Below are 21,160 nucleotides of genomic sequence, written 5' to 3'. Positions count from 1 at the left end.
AGAGAAGGTTTAGGTTGGACATTAGGAAGAATTTCTTCACAAAAGGGATGATTAGATATTGGAATGGGCTGCCTAGAGAGGCGATGGGGTCACTGCCCCCAGAGGTGTTTAAGGAAAGACTGGACGAAGCACTCAGTGCCCTGATCTAGTTGACATTGCGGTGTTTGGTCACAGGCTGGACAGGTGGATCTCGGAGGTGTTTTCCAACTTTTCCAACCGAACCGATTCTGTGATTCCGTGAATTCCCCAGACGTTCTTCCCGCCCGCAGTCTTTAGCATGCGCTCCCGCGCGCCCTTCGCTTGGGGCGCGCTGCCCCGGGCAGCGCAGCTCGGCTAACTTCCCATACACCTGTGTGTTCAGGAGATATATATATATATATATATATACACACACACTTTAATTTTGATACAATAAATGCATGTTTTGGAATATATATATTATATGTATATGTATATGTATATGTATATGTATATGTATATGTATATGTATATGTATATGTATATGTATATGTATATGTATATGTATATGTATATGTATATTAAAAGCAGTTCTTGAAACTGCCGACTGGTATTTTGTCTGGCGTTCCGGCGGAGGGTGCAGGTACAGAGGGAGGGGACTGCAGCCGGCGGCAGCGCCCGGCCCAGGGACAGGTGCCACGGAAGGGGAGGGACAGTGGGTGCGACGTCCCCGGGCGGAGGAGGAGGAGGAGGAGGAGGAGAGCGCGCCATGGCCCCGCGCGGGCGCTGCCGGTGGGCGCTGCTGCTGGCCTGGCTGCCGGCCGGTGAGTGCGGCCCGGGGCTCACGGCCCCCTCCGGAACTGCGGCCGCCCTGCCCCGGGACACCCCCGTGGCGCCGGGGCCGGGACTCGGGAGGCGCCCTCGGGTTTCGCCCGGGGTTAAGGTGGCGCGGGGTCGAGGGAGCGGCGGCGGCCCCGCGGTGAGGGGAAGGGGCGGCCCGGTCCGGCCTGACGCTCTCCCCCCGCGGTTCCCCTTTCCCGCCCGCGGGGCTCTCCCGAGCTCGGCGCGAAGCCGTGCGGAGACAAGTTTCGCTCCCCAAAGGTGCGGCTGACCTCTCTCCTAGGAGGAAGTGGCCTCCTGCTTCCTGGCAGCCTCCAGTATCGGTCGCGTGCGGCCAGCTCGGCTGGGACCTTGGCGCTGGGCTCGAACATGCGGGGATCCCCTTTGGCCTCTCGCAAACGCCCAGCCGAGCTTTTGCTACTGGCTCAGGAGCCTCGACCTCTTGGGGATTTCTGGGGTAGCTGCAGTGCTGGTGCACCTGCTGGGCACCTGCCGGAGCTCACCTCGCTGCCCACGGACAGCCTTCAGCCAGCAGTGTTCACTCTGCCAAGCTTTGCGGGTTGCCTGACAGCTTCTAACCTACCCTTGGAAGTAAAGTGGTCATTTGGCTTCTTGGATGCCCGGGTCTTGGCTGATGGTACGGCTTTAAAGTTCAGTTTTTCATGGAGGACCACTGAAGGAGGCAAAAAAGTATGGAGGGTATGCTTGTTTATTGTCTTGCTTGACAGCTGTGTTCCTGGGAGATGCTCTAGCCAAAACTTGGCTACACTGGCTCCAGAGCTTCGTGTCTTCATTGCAAAGCCATAGATGTAGCCAACACTTACTAGATTGGTGGTGTCCATATTTATTCTTTCCAACTAGGATAAGAAAGATAGTGTCCTGCAGTGGAGTAATGCAGTCCACATTTAGGACCCAGCCTTAATTTCACAACTTTTTTGTTTTCTTGGAGGAGGTTAATGAGAAACATTGAACATGCAGCAACATCTGGAGAGGAACAGTAGATTTTCAGCCTCTTTAGAAAATAAGGAACTTACCCTTCAACTCTGGCTGTTTTGCAGAACAGAGGTAATGAGAAAGCATCCCTTCCATAAAGAGATGTGGGTTTTGTTAGTAAAAAGCACACAGTGGTTTTGAATGTTTTATTCTTACCGGAGAGATGCTGTTGTAGAAAATCCATGGAAAGCGTTTTGTTCCCATGAGCCTTGACAAGTCAGAATTCATATGGGTTTCATTTAATTGACACTCAAATCATGGTTTTGCCAATCTTGAGAGTTTGAATTGGTTTCTTGTGATTTTCTTCATTAACACCCCAAAGTCAGCTATTTCACAGTGAAAGCTGAAACAAGATGAGTGGAACTACAGTGCTTTTGAATAAGAGCAACTGTAACTACCTATCAGCAGTCTGGACCTTGCAGCGCTACAGCATTGTAAAAACTTGGTTTATCTAGAGGTTTGTACATCTCCTACTCTGTGTTTAAGTGCATGTGTGTGTATATCTCATTTTTCAGAAAAGCCTTGGATTCAGGGGTTTCCCTGGCTTTGCCCATGTTTGTGTGGTATTCTTCAGGCAAATGAGTTTGCTCTGCTTGTGCTTTCAGTTGGCTGACAAAGAGTCCCATTTCAAACCAGAAACTGAGCAAGTGTGGCATTGACAATACCCTACTGCAGAATGACTTGCTGAGGCAGCATGCACCTCTGCAGCATCTTTTCCACAGTGTGGAAACTGTGTGAGCTCATATTTGCCTGGAATGTAGAGTGGAGATGGCAGCCTAAAAGGACACTGAAAGATGCTTGACAAAGAGTGATATTTGCAGTTGTGTTCCAGATGTTACTACATAGCAGTAGCAGTTTGTTCTCTTGCTCTCATCCTGAAAACATGGACTAGAGCGAAAATCTTTGAATATATGATAAAAATCAAGTGTTGGTTCATGGAGACCTGTACAGTTGGTACCTTCAAGCATCTCACTTTCCTTCCTGCCTTTTCTTGCTGTCGTGCTCCACAATTAAGAAGAAACTAGTACAGCACGGCAGTCCCTGCCTGGTTCTCTGGCATGTATTCCAAACAGGGCATCCCACACTTGCCCTGAACTGTTTGTATTCCCTTATCAAAGGCAACTGGTGATAACTTTGCTATTGTTAATGACAAGCACAACTTACTGTACTATCAAAGTTTAAATTAGATAGAGACGTTTCTGGAGTATAGCTGAACTACAGCATAGCTTATGAGAAACTTTGCAAATCCTCCTTGAGTATGTTCAGCTGCTGGGATGGAAAGTGCTGTGGAGGTTGTTGGAATGAATATGTAACAAATACATAATGATAGCTTTATTTAAAAGGAAAAAAGGGAGTAATTGATGTGTACTGTTCTGAAGTGGTGATAAACAATTAACTGCAGTCCTACAGTCTGAAAGTTGTATTGTCTTAATCCTGGTCACCATTAGATAACATTTGATGAGTGTCTGAGCAAGACCTTGATAAAATTCATTTGGTGTCTATACAAACATAAGGCGCTGCAGAACTTTTCTGATTAGGATTAAAAGCCAAGGAAGTCCCATCCCATGTGCTTCTGGGACAGTTTTCCCTATGCAGAAGGAGAACACAGAGTGATGTGCTGCACAATGGCTACTCGTGCTTTGGAGAAAATAATTCAGTCCGTAAAGAGGGCCAATGAAGCTTTCTTCTGTCAGGGGAAGATGAGGCTCCTGTTCTAACCAGGGTTTGTAACCCTGGATGACTTCACCAGAGGCACTGGGAGGTTGGTAGGTGCAGGTCCTGGATGGGGCCAAAGGAGATGTACTTGGGTCATTGCTCTGGTGCAGATACTGTGATGGGAGGCCTGAGGAGTTTGTGAGCTGACAGCCTCCTGTGTTCTTGTTTGCAGGTTGCCTCTCGCTCCTGGTGACAGTGCAGGATGTTGAGCGTTACACCACCTTATTTGCCACTGTCATCCTCAAGTGTGACTACACCACCTCGGCACAACTGCAAGATGTGGTGGTGACCTGGCGCTTCAAATCCTTCTGCAAGGACCCCATCTTTGACTACTACTCAGCCTGTAAGTGTTAGGCTCATCTGCTGAGGAATCCCCCTTCAAGTGGGAAGAAAGGGGAAGGTAGACTCACTGGGGTAGTAACAGGTTTTTCACAGTGACCCCTTCCTATGCAAAAACCAGGTTGTGACATTTCCCTGCATTCCAAGGAAATGCAGGTCATGTCTGTGATTTCCTTTGAAATGTCAAGGCCTTATAAGATCACAGAAATCCCAACCAAAGCAGCTCTTTTGTCCTCCTTGTCATCAAGTCAGAGTACAGGACAGTTCAGCTGTGGTTGACGCAAGTCGATCTTGGAAGCCCAGCCTTAGGCTTCAGCATGTACGAATGCAAGGGCCTGCAACAGGTGGGCTTTAGGATTCCACGGGGGTCCTGTGGTTGGAGCTGGATACCTGTGACCAGATGTTACTGATTTTAGGAAATAGAAGAAACACATGCATTTTGAAGGGCATGAAGACTTCTAAGTAATAGCATTTAGTAGTGGTGGGAGCACTTCATGTGCAGATGTTCTGGTGCAGGCAGCTTAATTCAAGGGGTTTAATATGGTACACAAACTGCATCCCAGGATAACTACTTGGTCCAAAATGGTGATGATCCCTCTATGTTTATTTGTGGAAGAGGCTAACAGCAGGCTTGTTAGTTAAAGGAGCGAGAAGAAGCTGAGAAGTAAGAAGAAGCTGATAAAGAGCTCTCTCTAAAGCTGTAACCAAAGAGACTGAGAGAAGAAAGATAAGAGAACTTCGCAGCTAGACGAAGTATTTTTAGAAAGTTAGTTGAAGACACTATAACTTTTCACTAATAGTATTATGTTGACTTATTGTAGCTAATAGTTAAAGTAGAAGAAGCATAAACAATTAGAAAGTGTATAAAAGTCAGCCATGTTCAATAATAAAGAATTGCCAACTGTGACTGCTTATGGTCTCTGCTTTGTGTCGTGACCGCCTCGACAGCGACATTTATTGTTGGTGTGGCCTCAGTTGGAGTATTGTATGCGATTCTGGGTCCCAGGATTTAAGGATATTAAGGTACTTAATGCATCCAGAGGAGGGGAACAAAGCTGATAAAATATCTGGAAGACACATCTTGTGAGGAGCAGCTAAGAACTTTGGGCTTGTCTAGTTCAGGAAAAAGGAGGCTGAGGGGTGACCTCATTGCTGTCTACAGCTCCTTGAGAAGAGGAAGTGAACAGGGAGGTGCTGCTCTCCTCTCCCTAGTATCCAGTGACAGGATGTGTGGGAATGGCTCAATACTACATCAGTAGTATACTACTTTACATTTTAGTCAATCCTAAAGTGATCAGACAGTTGGACTAGATAACCTTTGTACATGCCTGCCAACTGAACTATTCTGCTCTGTTCTATTGTTTGTAAACCCTGCAGAATGTTTAGATAGCCAGCCATAGCATAACCGTACACTTAGGACTGAGCTCACAGTGGGTACTGTGCCCAAACTCTTCTTTATGCAGTCTGGATGGGTTGGGTAGGCATGTTACCAAGTGCTCTACAGCCTAGTTCCCAAGCAGGTGGGTCCCTGGCTCAGCTGATCCCAGAAGAATGTGAGTGCTTTAGGCCCAGGCTCAAGCTAATAGTCCCCAAAAGGGACTTCATACTCCATTTTAGGTATAGCAGTGAAAGAGCCTTTGACAAGCTTTACCCTCATCTCTCTCTTCACTATGAACTGTTTACAGAAAATGCTGACCAAATCAGCCGTTTCCCCAAATCTCAGATCCTAAATTCTTGGAAATTCAATGTTGGTTTATGATGTGAGTCTGTCAGAAGAGTATTGTATAGAAATTGCCTCTAGTCCTCCATTAATTCTCTTGTGCATCTTTACATTTAATCCTTAGCTGGAATCAGGTGATGGATTGTTTTCTGTCTTCATGAGCTCCACAACATGTAATGGGATACAGGAGGGAAAGGGAGACAATCCATAGAGCAGTTCATGTATGTCTGGAGATCTTGCTTGATAGATAAACACCCTTTTGTTTTAGTTCTAGTACTCCTGGGTGTTTTATGACTTTTTCTTTTCAGCTTCATACTGGGAGCTGCCTTCCAGGCTACCACCATTAGCTTCTTTCTACAGTTGTTCTTTCAGTTGTGAGTACAGGAGGCATCTCCTCTGCAGCTCCTGCATTCTCAAAATCTCTGCCGTTCCTGTGGCTCTACCTCTGTTTGTTTTTGAGTACTCCAAAGCAGCTTTCTGGTTTGAAGCCATGGTTTGTTTTGCTAAACTAAAGCAATTGCACACAATGTACTCAAGAATTTCTCTACTGCTCACAAGAGGATATAAATTGCTCTTTTGAAATAACTTTTGCCATCTCTGATGATGTGTGTTTGTAGCATACCAGGCTGGTTTAGCCCTTGGCCAGGACCCCTCAAACGACTGCAATGACAGCCAGCGGAAGGTGCGCATTGTCATCCAGAAATATGGGCAGAAGGACCCTGTGCTGGGCATCGACTACCAGCAGCGAAAGATCACCATTCAGAACCGTGAGTGACCTCCCAGACAGGCAGTGAACTCAGGAATTATCCAATATCTGGGTCTGCTAAGTGAAGAGAAGCATATACATGGCTAATGTAATCTGTAGCTTATATACTGCACATGGTAATGGAATAAGAGCAGGGAAGGGCCCTGTCCCCAGCTGGCCTGAGGGTGTTTGGAGGCACTACAGCCTAAGGCTGAGCTGAGGATGCCAGAGAGCATTTTGCTGAAGAGCACAACAGCTGAGGAGCTCAGAGGCTAGAACACAGTTCATTCTTCCAAGTACTGCATAATTGTCCAGGTGTGTTATATGCTCCCTGCTGTCCATGGAGCACTAGGTATTGCTCCACCAGAAGACCCATTGGGATTGCTGACCTAAGAGGGACAGTGATCTGTGTTCCAAGACCAGTTGGCTTCCAGCAACGCAGAAAACATGGACTGGCAGTGAATGCTGTTTGTAGGTGTTCTCAGTGGACTGAAATGAGATAGTTTGAAGGTGATGGCTATGCTTGGGAAGAGGGGATATGCAGTACCCTCTGTCTCCGGCATGCAGAGGGCTCTTTTTAGGCGGAGCCTGAAAGTAGTGTCTGTCAGTCACAAAGAGCCCACTGACCTCTTGATCCCTCTCCCACAGGAGCAGACCTTGTCATCAGTGAGGTCATGTGGTGGGACCATGGCATGTACTACTGCAGTGTGGAAGCACAAGGAGATACCTCAGGTGATGCGGACAAAGAAGTTAAGCTGATTGTTCTCCGTAAGTGCCTGTGCTTTGTTACCAAGATATCTCCTCCTGTTCTCCTCCACCCCAAGACATCTCCAGCAGTGGAGAGGTGCTCAGTAAGCTACCATGGCCAGATGTGTTGTGGTGTGTTTTATGCTTGTTCAGTTTTCCCTCCATTGTTCTCTCAGAAAGTCCTGCCCTGTTACCAGTTTGTGTCAATCCCCAAACCCCTCCCCAGTTGTCTTGGTTACCAAATGTATCTTTCTTGTTCCCCACCCCTGGCAGCCTGCCTGTCACTCGACACCCCTGCCTCTTTTTCTAGAGAGTTCGGGCCAGGGTGTCGAGTGATTGGGTTAGGGGCCAGGGTCCCTCCCGCAACTGTGTTTGATGGGTTCTCCGATCACGCCAATCCTTAATGTATCCCTCTCTGATTTGCTATCTTTCACCCCTCCCACCCTCTGTAAAACCGAGGCTTTCCCTGCCTCGGGGCTCTCAGCTTCTTCTACCTGAACCTGCACGTTTCCCTACCAATAAAACCACCCCCCCGAAGAAACTGAGGGTCGCCTCTTCATTTCATCCTGCGACTTCGGAGCTCTTTACTGCGGCCACACGTCCGCAAGGCTTGACATCGCCTTAGGCACAAGGCCCTGACTTCGGGTTGGGGAAGTGCCTTACTGGCTGGAGGTTGGCTGGACACTTATCTAGCCTGGGCGTTTCACTTTTCACCGGCCACTGCTCCACAGATGCATCAGGATCAATCCTTTTTCTCTCTCTTTTTTCCTACAGACTGGCTCACAGTACTCCTCATCATTCTCGGTGGTCTCCTCCTCCTTCTGCTGATCGGTATATGCTGGTGCCAATGCTGCCCCCAGTATTGCTGCTGCCACATCCAGTGTGGCTGCTGTCCAACACGGTGCTGCTGTAATCAGAAAGGTGAGGTTCAAGCAAATATGCATCCATTTATAGCTTCTGTCAAGATAAGAGCTTGGCTGGGAGCTTGCTGAGCTCCACTTCCTTTCTTTTGTTTAGCATCCATATAAACTGAGACATTTCTTTGGCCAATGTGACCTCCAAGACCAGCTAATCTGAAATTCAAGGAGGGGATCTCAGATAGATGGAATCTATCTTGCTCCTCTGTATCCAACTATCAGAAGTTTCTCCCTGCTCACACCTTGTTACCAGCTTCTCTCACCGTCCAGAGCACAATCAGTTCCCTTGCCTGAGTAGTTCAGGACTTTCTTTCCTGTCTTGTGGTTCATATGCCTGTGCATGTGAGAAAGGCAAGAAAATACCTTGGTACTAGTCTCCAATCTAGTCTTTCTTTCAAGTATGTTGCTCTGAGAAGAATTACATTAAAATTGGAAATTTTTTTATCTGTATGTTTTCTTCAGAGCTGTTCCTTCTACTAGAAAAAGGTTTGGTTTGGTTTTCTTTGGAGAAGGAAGTGAGAAGAAGGTGGAGAAAGATGGTTTCTCTTGCTGGTCAGCCTTGCAAGTGCATTCTGAAGTTTTGAGGGTCAAAAGAAATTTTGTTGTCTTTGCTTTTATCAGTAATAAAGTTTCTGCAGCCAGACTCTGTTCTTTTAGTAAGGCTATAGATTGAATTTTGGCTGTTAATTTCATATAATCTCTGCATTCCTGTAACTGAAACTTGGTTAGCAACTAGTAGACTAGTCTCCCTGAAGCTTATACAGTCTGACAGTAACAAAATGCAACAAATGTTTATTTATCATTGAAATCCCCAGGTTCTTTCCCAGATGCTACAAGGAGAGGATTTATGAACAAGGATCTCTGATTCATATTTACCTTTACCCTCAAAACAGCTATTTTAGCTTGGGTGTTAGTAAACTGTGAGAGTTTTAGATATAAGCTTAATTTGCTTAGTCCTTACAAAGAGTGAGCAGAATATCCCCTCTGTTGGTAAAACTGAAACTAACATTGGAGGCCTTACAAGTTGTCATGTAAAATGTGTAGCGTTGAGATGGCTGTGGAAATCTGGCAGAAAAATCAATTTCTGTGAAGGGGAAGAGAGGTGATGGAGATGAGACTCACACCTCCAGACTTCCTAGTTCTCAGCAAAAAAGAGATTCAGAGTTTGCATGAGCTCTTTTCTGTTTTTCTGTGCTGCAGATTATAGCTCACTCCAGACTGCTGCTGTTATTTCCTCCTGTTAAAGAGGAGGAATTCTTGCAGGGTTTTCTAAACCTCTCCGTGTTCATGAGAGAAGGGACAGAGAAGTCCAGCCTCCTTGACTGGATGCTGGATTCTGTGTCTGTGATTTCCATCCAAGCTGCCTGCCCTCTGAATCCACTTGGCAAAGGATCCATGTGCCTGCTCCTCTCTGCTAATACTGCTGAACTGCTTCTCTTTACTTCTTCCTGCCTCTTACTTACTTTTTTGCACTCCAAGAAATGAACTGGAGGCCTTAAAAAACCACAAGAAGATAGATTCAGGGGACATCTTAAAAACAGTGCTGAGGAATAACATTCCACACAGCTGAAGAGAAGGCAGAAATCCTCACCTGTGTAGGATCACAGGGTGAGCATGGGTGCTTCCTTCCCTGTCGTTGGCCACTAGAGGACAGCGTGGATCTGCTGAACAGTCACAGGTGCCAGTGAGACAGGCACAGGATAATCCTGGGTGCTGTGAATCACACCATTAACGAGCGTGGGTTTGAAATGAGCAATAAAAGGAGTGCATTGTTTGAGTAATTCAGGATTGATGTACAGAAGTATTAGAAATGCCCAGGAGCAAGCCAATTACATTCCCTGTGGAAAACTCTGAGAAAAGCCCATCAGAGTAAATACACGTACGACCTCCTTCTGTTCCTATTTGTTCCTTTTCTGCTGTGGACTTCTTCCAGTAATGAATCAGGGGAAAATAGGATATACTTGCACCTGGGTATCACTAAGTTGCAAAATATTTTATTTTTATACTTGGCCCAGCCGCTGTTAAACTCTGTCAAAGGTGGAGAACAGATTTTTCCAACAGAGTAAATGGAGGGAGCAACACAACTTTCTGGCAAAGCAGGGTAGCAGTTTTGGAATTAGGGTGAATCTGACCTTCCTCAGAAAAATACGTTCACTTCAAAAAAATCTGTGACTTCTGTTTTGAAGATGGGAAATCAGAGTATATATTGGATTCAAATTGTAAGGCAAAGTATCTGGGGAAGGAAGAAGGGCTGATGATAGTGAAGGAAGACCAGGGCTAATTCTGGATTTCTTCAGCTGTAGGGACAAATCAGGAAATGACAGGGGGAGGATGACTGGTCCTAGTGACAGCCTTCCTACCTTAAGAGGGAGTATGCTAAGCAGGTGTGCCCACAGGTGCTGGGTCTCTTACTCCTCAGGCAAAGACCAAGGTCAAAACCCAGAACACACACTTAGCAGGCTCTAGGGCATTAGAAGAATAGGAGAGGGAGAGATAAGGCCTTCTCCTTCTGTTTATCCCACTTCTTTGTATTCTTTCTCTCGTCCTCTAAATTTGAAATGTAAACTGGAAGGATATCCCTTGGGGAAAAAAAAAAGAAAAGAATCAAGTTTGACATAAAGTTCTTGGAAACTCCTACCTCAGACCACACAACTTTGAGGATACCAGATTGTTAGGATTAAAACTCCTGAACCTTCCAGCTTTGTAGTTCCCTCTGGTTGAAGCCAGACTGGGGAGAGTGAGGGAGTTTGCAGTGGAGAATTAAGTGGAGCTGGAAAAACTGGGGAGAAAAGGAAGGATGTGTTGAGGGGCATGGTCAGTCCTTTTGCTGCAAGTGGTGCTCTGGATAAATCCAGTTAAACAGCTGAAGGAGGACATGTTTAATAACTGGAGTGCTACCTAAAGTGGAGGGCTCAGTCCCAAAGATTGTGCAGTCTAAATGCTGCCTACTGTAGTGAACCCAGGGGACAGAATTAATTGGAGCTTAGCTGTAGCCTGGTTTCTTAAAGAAGTAAATCTTATGCAGTCAACCTGTCTGTCTATCCCTAGTCTCTTTCCCTCCAATAGCTTTTAATTTCATCAGCCAGCTTCAGCCAGATTGATCAGAGGGGTAAAAGTCTCAAAGGCAATTATGTTCCTATCTGTTTCTTGACCTGTAATGTTTTGTTCATGCCTGACCAGACAAGAGGCTGCAGTAAAAAGTTTGTCACTTCTGAAACTCCAGGAATACCATAAAAGAGAAATTTTTTAAGGTACTGTTGCTGAAAAGCTACAGCCAGTAATAACAGACAAACCAGGCTTTGTAAGATCAGGGACTTGCAGAATTTACTTGCTTGTAAATTTAAGTTTTGATTAATTGTGGTCAAAGAAATAAGTTTCTGTAAGATGTTTTTAGGTATTCCCCCAAGAGAAGCAGCAATGAGCTATGCTCTGAAGGCAAGTGAGCAGTTTATTAGCTGCTTGTCTATGTTGAGGAGGCGAGATAGAAATGATGAAAAAAAGGAAGTGAAATTGGAATCTGACCCCACAAATAGATGTCTGGAGTTAGCAGTGGTGGAAACTCTGTGAAAGAGAGAAATTTCCACTGTTTGCTCTTTTGGCACCCTGGACATTGCTGTTGAGAGCAGGAAATTTAGTTTGTTCACCACTTTGACCATACTGTCTTAGAGGCTTTAATTTTAGCAGTCATTCTGAGGTAAATTATGAAGTGACAAGAAGAGTGATCAAAAGAATAGAAAGGGAAAAGCTGGACAGTGCACCTCTGAGTGCCCTCTTTGTGAAACACAGAGAAAATGATGAAGTGTAGAGTGGAAAATATGATCTGGACAGAACCCACATAATGGTGGCAAGGAAAGGTCTCATTTAGTGGGAAATCAAAGCCAAAAGGGGAAAGGACCAGTGATGAGCTGAAAGAATTTCGAGAGAAAGAAAACTGTTGCATGTCTTGATGTATGAAACATTGTTTCCCACCTTTCTGCAGCTCTACTCTGTAATGACAAGGCAAGTAGAAGTTTTAACTTATTATGTGCTGCATACTTAATCATAGTGTTATTTGTTTCCCAGTTGCTAGAACTGGAATCAGAATGTTGGGCAGTAAAGCTTTTCTTCTATTTTAGGTACTTTTTTGAAGATGTACAACTTTGTATTGGAATTCCCTGTGCTCTGTTTTATCTTCATCATGGGGCGGAGAGAGATTTTAATTTTGTGAACTTCCTGTATCCAAAGGCTACAGCCTTTAAAGCAAAGTGGTATGTGATCTGCAAGCTGTGCCCTGTGGAGAGGTGCTGTAAGCTTTCTTTTTCTTTTACAGTGCTGGAACGGCACCAGTTCATGAAGCGGGCTCAGGCACTTGCACCTTGGTTATCACACAACATGTTCTATGGAGCTGGTGACAGGAACTCAAAACTTTCCTCTTACCAGCTGAACCCCCTGCTGCAACAAGGTGAGACCATGGGCATCATTTCAGAGGGAAATCAGGGTGAGAAACAGGTATCTTCTTTGGGAAGTTCAGCATTGAGGCTTTAGCCTCTCTACAAGAAAAGAGAGAAAGATGTACCTAGCACGACTGCATGTCCTAGAATGACAGCTCTGCCACATCTGCAGCGCATAAGGTATGGTAAACTTGTCTGGGTACATAAAACCAGCCTGTTATCTTAAGTGTCTTGCTGGGCTCAGTGCTGGTTGAAGCAGTTTAACACTAACTAAGGTGTATCTGTGCTGCACCCCAGTGACTGCAGGGTAAATATACCCAGCTTATCTTGCTTTGTGTGGCAGAGGAGGGTACTGTCTCTTTGTTCTGCTGTGCTGGTCACGGTCAACTCCTTATAGCCAAAACTGACAGGACAAGTGAGGTGCAATTTGTTTGAGTTCTTATCAAATGTCTAGTCTTCAAATGATTAAGGGCAAACTGCCTTCTGTGCAACAGATCTAGCCTGCATGCAACAAAAAATTAAGGACTCTTTAATGAACCAGGAAGAATTTTCTTCTCCATTTGTTGCTTATATCTGTACGTATGTGTATGTATGTGTGCATACATATAAAAATTTTCTTATTTTTACAGTATTTCTCCCAGTTCAATGAAATGCAAAAGGAAACACTATGGTCTTTCTCTGATTATTTGTAAATAAAATATGGTATCAATGCTGTAGGAAAAAAATGTTCCTCTAAACACACAGACTATATTTCCAGGTATGCTGGACTTCTTACCTCTGTACTGCCTAAAACATGTTAGGTCATGCTGCAGTTTATTAGTTACTACTCTTTGCACCATACCTCATGTGGTCTGGATGTGCTGGTTGTGGTGCCTGAGACTTGTGCAGTTCTTGCAGTGAGGTGGAGCAGGAGAAGAGAAGCAACTCAGCCAGGATCATGATTGCAGAAGGGCCTTCTCTTCCGTGTTTCCTGTTGACTTGCTGTGTTCTCTTGTCTTTTTGTCCTTAGATGTATCTCTGCAGAACAGTCTTCCACTGGTGCAGCCACAAGCCCAGCTTTCCCTTAACAATGGTGTTTTGGACTATCTGGAGTCTGAAATCCAAAATCTGAACATGTCCCAGCTGCGGCCACCCTCCCACCAGCGGCAGGCTGTGCAGCCCAGCTTGCTGTCCTCGCTGGGCTCCGACATCGTGCCACCTCCTCTTGCCGACCACATCTCCTCCATCCATGGGAGCAGCAACTCCTCACGGCCACAAAGAGCTGCCCGCACCCCCAGGCCTTGGGACTCTGCTGCAGAGGACAGAAGGGAAAACCGGAGGTGGCCCTTGCCTTCCAGTGGGGATTCTCATTCCAGCTACAGTCAGGAGCCCTGGGACAGGCAGCGAGAGGATCATCCTCAGAGGCAGAGAACAGGTGGCTACAATGGCAGGCCCCAGCACTCCAGACGGGATGTGTCACCCCCATGCCAAGCTGAGAGGGGCAAGGGCAGCAGCAGTTTCTATCCAGAGGAGACCAAGGAGCGCTCCAGCCACCATCGTGGTGGGAGGCAGGAGCCCGGGGCAAGGCGGGAGTACGAGCACCATGCTGGGAGGAGCAATTACTCTGGCCAGAGGCGGCACAGCTACTCCCCCCCCTCTTCTCGCAGGGGCTCGTGGAGCTCCTCAGAAGAGCAAGTCCGTGTGCCAGTGTCAAACCGCCGGCGGAGGAACCGCAGGTCGCGGGAGTGGCCAGAAGAGAAACCCCCCAGTTACCGCTCGTTAGAAATCATCCCAGCTCAGGACAAGAAGCACAAAGGCAGCGCAGGGACCCGCTCGGTGAGTCAGCTGCCTTTGTGCTTTCCCATCTAAGGGAAAAGGTGGAGTTTAGGGAGTGAGAGGGAATGTTTTCTACTTTCTGTAGCCTGTTGTCTTTCAAACAGAGGCCAAGGAGCAAGGAGTGCTCTGCACAGCATGGTTATGAAGAGGCTGCTGAGTTCCCAGGCTGCTGAGGCTGCCTTTTGAGAGGCACTGCCTGCATGTAGTGTGTTCAGGGGCAAAGTAAAAAGTCAAATCCCTGGAAGTGTTCCATGCCAAGCTGGATGGGGCCCTGAGCAACCTGGCTTAGCGGAAGGAATCCCTGCCCAGGGTGGGGGAATAGGAACTAGGTGATCTTTAAGGTCCCTTCCAACCCAAGCCATGCTACGATTCTGTGATTCTGAAATAAATTAAGTCCCCTACAGGGTGACATGTTATATTCCTGTCCCCATCCAGAGGCTTTTGGGATCTTGTGTATATATTGGTGTTAAAATAGTTGTTCTGGTACTGACTGGGGAGAAAGCACTTCCAGACTAGGCAGCAGCATCCATCCCTCTGTAACCATCTCTGGTGCTGGTTTACTTCTGATTTCTTTTAAAATGTGCATGATATTTTTAATATGGCACATATGGGAAAACATCCATAAAGCTACATGAAATAACCTTTAAGGTCATGGGTGGCATGGATGAAAAATGTGTCATTCTATAGGCGAGGTGGAGAGGATGACTCCTTTGTTTGGACTCCTGAGAATTGAACATATGTTTTGTGGGCGGTGAACAGCTACTGTTCACAGCTCTTCTTGTCAGTTTGCACTGGGATTATACTTCAGGTAGCAACTTAAGTGTGAAAAGCTTCATATCCAATTGCTAATCTCCAAATTAGACAGTGTATTCCTCCTGAAAAAATTAAGATTCTTTTAAATCAAAAAATGTTAAGTGTCCCTTATCACACATATGCAGAATTTTACCAAGTGGGAGTATTTTGAGGGGCTGTATGTTGCACATTACCATTTTCCTTTCTGTGTTGTGGAGGGAAGTGCAATTCTAGTTCCAGCTGGAAGGTGTATATGTATAAATGGTTTTTGTTATGGTGCTCAGAGCAGGTAGGAAGACATAGGATTTTCTTTCATCATTCCTTGTTCCTGAATCTTTTATTTTCTCTTGCAGGACAGAGGAAGTTCCCACAGTGGAAGAAGCATAGTCATTTAATGTCAGTACTGGAAGAACTAAGACTCCCACTGGACTCCTCCTAGTTTTTCTACTATTTAGGTTGGCATGGCTGCTTTTGATTGAGCAAATAAACAGCAATAAAAGGTTGGGCCAACAAACCCAATGGCTGGGTTCGTTGAAAACATTCTAGTAGAAACAGCAGATTTTTAAAGTAAACAGTGTATTCCAGTCTTTAAAGAGAGATACCCGTTCTCCTGATTAAGTGCAGTGGCACTGCCATGAGCCCAATCTGTAGAATGCTGGTGCAGGTTCCAATGTTCATGGAGTTGTAAAGTCACAAGACAGTAGAATAATTTATATTGGAAGAGGCCTCTGGAGGTCATCTGATCCAGTCCCCTGGGAGCTTTGTGGGGGGAGGCACAGCATCTTTCTAAGGCCCTTTGTTGTGCTTCAGAATGTGTAATGATTGTTGCTTCTGCCTGGCTGCTCAGCATAGCTGGGACAGTGGCTTCCTTTTGTCCCCACTAAGCCTCTCTCCCAAACAGGAGGATCATGGTGTAATAAGGTCTCACTGGCATGTCTGCAAATTGTCAGATTATCTGCTCTTTTGAGCCTAGACCTTAGTGCCTTAAAAGATACTTGTTCTATCTTTTCATCCAGAGTTGAATTTATTTGTAAACTTAAAGGGCTAACATTACAAAGATTTGTCCTTCCCTACAGGGACTGAGCAAAGTATGACTACTCTCCTTTACACCATGGACCACAATTTCCTTTACCTCAAGGAAGCATGGTTTTGGTGAATATATCTTGCCTAAGCCATGTACTCTTTTCCATACATTTTATATTCTCCCTTTCCTCTCCGTGCCATGTATCCACATGGGGTGGGATAAAGGACTCTGAAGAAGGCTTATACTCACCGTTTTTACTACTGTCCTTGATCTTTACCCTGACACACCAGCCCTGCATGTGTGGTGCATCTGATCTGGAGCTGGACTGTAGGGTTTCCTCAGTTCTCACCCTGACACTAGAATACAGAATTTCTCTATGCTTTGAGACCAGTTGTAAAGGAGATCTTGTCATTTCTCCTTGATGAGATTAATCCATTGTTTTAATTTAAAATGTGCTAAGAAAGAGAAGCTCTGTGGATGCTGGCTGCTTCCAGAGAAACTGTCTTGCCAGAGGCACCTCTTGGATTTAAGAGACTCCAGTTTGGCAAGGAGCTTTTAGAGAATCTTGTGAATTATTTTGTAACCCACAGGCACTGGAGATTGGCCAGTACCAGTGACTGTCTTGCCTAGCTTATTTCCCAGCCAGTGCAGCATGGGACCCTGCTACTGTTTGTTCTTTAATGTCCTAATTACTGATGTGCTTATGCTTTTCCCTGGAAAACTTGGAGAGACTTTCACTTTGTCCACCTCCTTTTTTTTTTTTTTTCTTTTCTTTGAACAATGATGGGAAACATCACACTTTGAACAAATGGTCCTAAATGGATATCTAGTGCAGTTGCTGGTCAACCCAGGGCTACTCCAGGGTGCTTATCTTCCTACAGTTTCTTGGCTGAACATGCTTATTTGTAATTCCTGCCTATGGAGATAAAGCAGAAGGATGAAGGAGCTTCTCTGGTTGACTTTGTTTCAGCACTGAAGGCCTACTTTTTGAAGACAGAGGGTCTCTTTGCCCACAGCTGATGACTATCACAATTTTTTTAAAAAGAGCTAAAAGAGTAGCTCCAATGTTTGAATTCAAGAAAGGAGGGCTGTAATTAATAGTACTTGTCTGCATTAGGTCCAGACTGAACAATGTGAATTGACCCATGAGTCACATTTGAAATATAGGGAATTGTGTTTGCAGAACTTGCAAAGCTAGGATCACTCTTGAGTCTATCAGTCACTGTCTGTGGATCATTTTTTTCTAATTTTATGATGTGCTTAGGATTTTATGAACTACCTTTTTGTATGATGGACTGGTATTTTTATTAGTTAAAAGGCATTTATGATGACTAAAATGACAGAAAATTATATGGGGCTGCTTCTTCCAAAACTAGCAAGCAGTTTTTACATTAGCTTTACCCTCTGCTGACTTTTAGCAGATAGCAAGGGCCCTGCAGATTCTACCCTTGGAAGCTGAATTGGTTACTTGGAATTTGACTCTCTCCTTGTGCCTCCAATAGGTTCATACATCATGCAAGAGAACTTTTTCCTGTCCTAGGCCAAATGTCCAGGTTTCAGGAAAGGGCTGCCCCTTTCTCCATCAAAGAGTAGAGGCTATTTGAGACCTGTGGTGAGATCCCAAGATAGTTGCATGGTAGGAGTTCACTCCTTCACATTCAAATGTGTACAAGCCAATACATATCCAACAAGTTTTCCCAAGAGCAAGAAGCTGCTTGCACTGCAAGGAAACCAAGATGACTCTCTCTGTAACAGGAGCAGCTGCTGCAGCTGCTGGAGTATGAGCATGCTAACAGCAGAGGTGGTGCTTTCTAATTCACATCTATGAAGGAGCCCTCCATCTTTATTTGTTCCTCTAGTCCCCATAATTGAGCTAGGGTGACTAATTGTGGATTGTGAACACAATTCACAAACTGTTGAGTGAGTTTTTGAGAGGTTTTATCTATATCATACTTGATTTCCTGTTCAGTCACTTTATTCATGTTTATAGAAACATTAAACAAAACTCTTCAGGGAAGATTGATTGTATCTCTGTGTTGATTTTGTAATTTCTTAAATTGTGACAGAAGTAGATTGGGTGATCCAGCAGGGAAGCAGAAATGATACCAGGCTTACTGGTCTGCAGACCACTGTGGTTCATAAAGCACCAGTTGGTGGGCTGTGAAATAACGACAAAGGAAATCTGTCTTCGCATGCTTTACAGCTTCAAGCGGACAGAAAAGTGGGAAGGAAATAGGCTCAGCTTTAGATGCTTATTTCTGATTTTAATTGGCTATAAATGAAACCCATTGTGGCAGCATTGCACAATACAATGTGGGCCCTTTTCCTGTAAGCTCACAGGGTCTTTCACTTTTTAAGAGAGAGAGAGAACTGAGCAGCTCCAATACAGCACACTGAAAGAAATAACAGTAGGAAATACCCTAGCCTCATTCTTTCTACATTGCAATTTATTCATGATTCATTTTTTAGCCATTCCAGAGACCTGATCTTCATATGTCACCTCATTTGTGATGGAAAAAGTTGAATATTTCACGTATGGGAGTTACTGCTATTCTAAACTTTTGTTCTTCCATTCTTGTTGAAAGAACAAGGAATATACCTTACCCCCAAAGAATGATCTTCTGTCTTAGATAAAGTGCCTTCATAGCCACCTGTTTTTGCCTAATTTAAAATAATGTAATGAGTAAGTGACCATGCCACGCAGGGCCAGATAACGTCACCCATGCTACAGTCGGCTGCTTTCTACCTCAGACAAGAGATGCACAAGAGAGATAAAGAATCATGTAATTTTTCTTTGATTAAGAAAATACTTGCAATATCTGGCTTTCTTGCTTATTTGCAGAGCACCCTGCCATTCTGGAATGCCATTCCAGGAATGGGGGGCAAGGGCTGCTTCTGTGCAATCATTGATATGGTCTTGGCAACTGCCCATTTGGCACTAGAAAGTGCTGAAACACCCAGTTGCTATCCCTGGGATTGTATTCATGATAGCACTGCCTAAAGTTAGGCTGACTTCAGGGCCAGGGAACTTGCCTTGTATGTTAACAGCCACAATGCAAAGCTCTGCGGCAGCATGAATCACCACACAGGGCAGCTAAGTCCCTTCTGTTACTACCTCCTGCAGCACATCAGTTTAAAACACCCACTCAGAGCTTCTCATTTGTTGACCTGACATAAGAAATAAATAACACTTGAGGTTATCGTAAATTAACCCCTCCAAGTAATGACTGCTCATTTCTGTTTCTGCTAAGTGTAATGCCTATGATGTGTCTTGTGCTGGTCTTCTGAATGTTATTCCAGCTGTAAAAGATTATAAATGTGTAGATTCTCTTCAATGACTGTAAAATGTATAATTGAAATATAAGAGAACTTTCAACCAGTTGCTCTAGTGTGTTCTTCCTAGGCAATAAATTGCTTTTTAGTGTTTGACCAGAAGTGGAACTGAAAAGTGTCTGTTCTTATTTCTTGACTTAACCTTTTTATACATCAGTAAGAATCTTCTGTTATTAATTTTTTGGACAAAAATCCAAAATGGTTTGTTTGTATGTAGGATTTTCCCCCCCTTATTTTGGAGACTTTTTTTTCTTTGTTTTTCTAAGAAAAAAGGTCATTTGGATAAATAACTAGAGTGAAAAAATGTGTGGAAACCACTAGCAGCCCTCTTCAATGATGTGACTCATTGTAGCTTGGCTGCCATATCTGTAAAATGAGAACACTTACTGTTTGGTTCTAATGCATTTGGAGCACCATGAGAGGAAAAGTCCTCTAGAAATCTTGTTTGGTTGATAAATGAAGGTACTGGTTGAGCTTTTTGCACTTCCCACATGTGAGAGTCACCTAAAATAAGTGGTCAACATATGAATGGAAATCTGTTTGGTCTCATACAGTAGGCTTAATTTCTGTCCTCCCATTCCCCAGCTGATGCCCTTTGTAGTTCAGTGTTGCAGCCTTTCTGTCTCTTGCCCCTGTCTACATGTGCCAAACACAGGTGACAGGACCTAGTGGAGACCCAAGGGGCACTTGGAACATGAGCTATGGGAAAACATTCCCTACAGAAGCAATGTAGCCACTTTCTTACTGGGACTGGGGAACGTCAGGAGATGTTACCATAGAATCTTAAGAATGGAAGGGACCTTACAAGATCATCTCAACCACCCTGCCCCTGCCTTAGGCAGGGATACCTTCCACTAGACCACGTTGCTCAAAGCCCCATCCAATCTGGCCTTGAGTACTTCCAGTGTCCACAACTTCTCTGAACAACCTGTTCCAGTGTCTCACCATCCTCACAGTAAAGAATTCTTCCTTGCATCCAATCTAAATCTACCCACTTTCAATTTAAACCTGTTTCCCTTTCTCCTGTCAATACAAGCCTTGGTCAAGTCTTTGTGTTTCTGATAAGAACCCTTTAAGTATTGAAAAGCTGCAGTAAGATCTCCCTGGAGCCTTCTCTCCAGGCTGAAGCCCCAGTTCTTTCAGCCTTTCCCCATGGGAGAGGTGTTCCAACCCCATGATAATTTTTTTATGCCACTCTGGATCCACTCTAACAGCTCTGTGTTTCTTGGGCTGGGGATCCCGTGGCTGGATGTTCCTCCTGGTAAGGTCACAGAATTCACAGAATGACTAGGTTGGAAGAGACCTTAAAGATCATCAAGTCCAACCCATAGTTTTGACAGCTGTCTCAGGTGTATTCTCATCTAGTCAGCCTGTGCAAAGAGTTGGTCACACGGAAAGAAGCGTGAGAGTGGTGCACACCTCTGTGCACCATTTGGTTAATGCATTTGCTGTAAATGGAGAGGAAACTGGTTGTAACAGCTGCAGGTAAGTGCCAACAGTCAGAGCAGTGGGGTTAGAGCACAGGAAGAGTGGGAGCAAAATTTAGCCCAGCTGTAGCTGCTATTAATGTGGAGTTTGATCAGTTTATGAAAGGGGCCTCTATGAAATGGTTGCCTGCAAAAGTAGGGGGCTCAGTGACCCAGAAGCTGCCTTCCACAACTCTTGGGCTCAGGTCAGAATGACCCTCCATTATCAAATCTCAAAAACAGGTCCAGAGTCCTCCACAGCTTCTTGCCTGTCCCGCTGAGCTGGATGTGCTTGCAAAAGAGCAAATGGGGAAACAAAGCAGGA

The 21,160-nt window shown here is 44.9% G+C and overlaps 1 protein-coding gene across 1 annotated transcript; it reads left to right on the top strand.

Annotated features, from left to right (window-relative positions):
* Positions 1-727: 727 nt before the first annotated feature.
* Positions 728-19,369, top strand: ILDR1 (immunoglobulin like domain containing receptor 1). Its single transcript, XM_054628102.2, has 8 exons — positions 728-782; positions 3,680-3,850; positions 6,184-6,333; positions 6,960-7,079; positions 7,833-7,979; positions 12,285-12,416; positions 13,415-14,220; positions 15,366-19,369. Exons 1-8 carry the CDS (start codon positions 728-730, stop codon positions 15,405-15,407), a joined length of 1,623 nt encoding a protein of 540 aa, XP_054484077.1. The 3' UTR covers positions 15,408-19,369.
* The last annotated feature ends 1,791 nt before the right edge of the window (positions 19,370-21,160 follow it).

This window comes from Agelaius phoeniceus, chromosome 2 (genome assembly GCF_051311805.1).
Source record: "Agelaius phoeniceus isolate bAgePho1 chromosome 2, bAgePho1.hap1, whole genome shotgun sequence".
In the NCBI taxonomy this organism is placed as follows: domain Eukaryota; kingdom Metazoa; phylum Chordata; class Aves; order Passeriformes; family Icteridae; genus Agelaius; species Agelaius phoeniceus.
The sequence above is the reverse complement of the archived record's forward strand: the minus strand, read 5'-3'. Positions and strand labels throughout refer to the sequence as shown.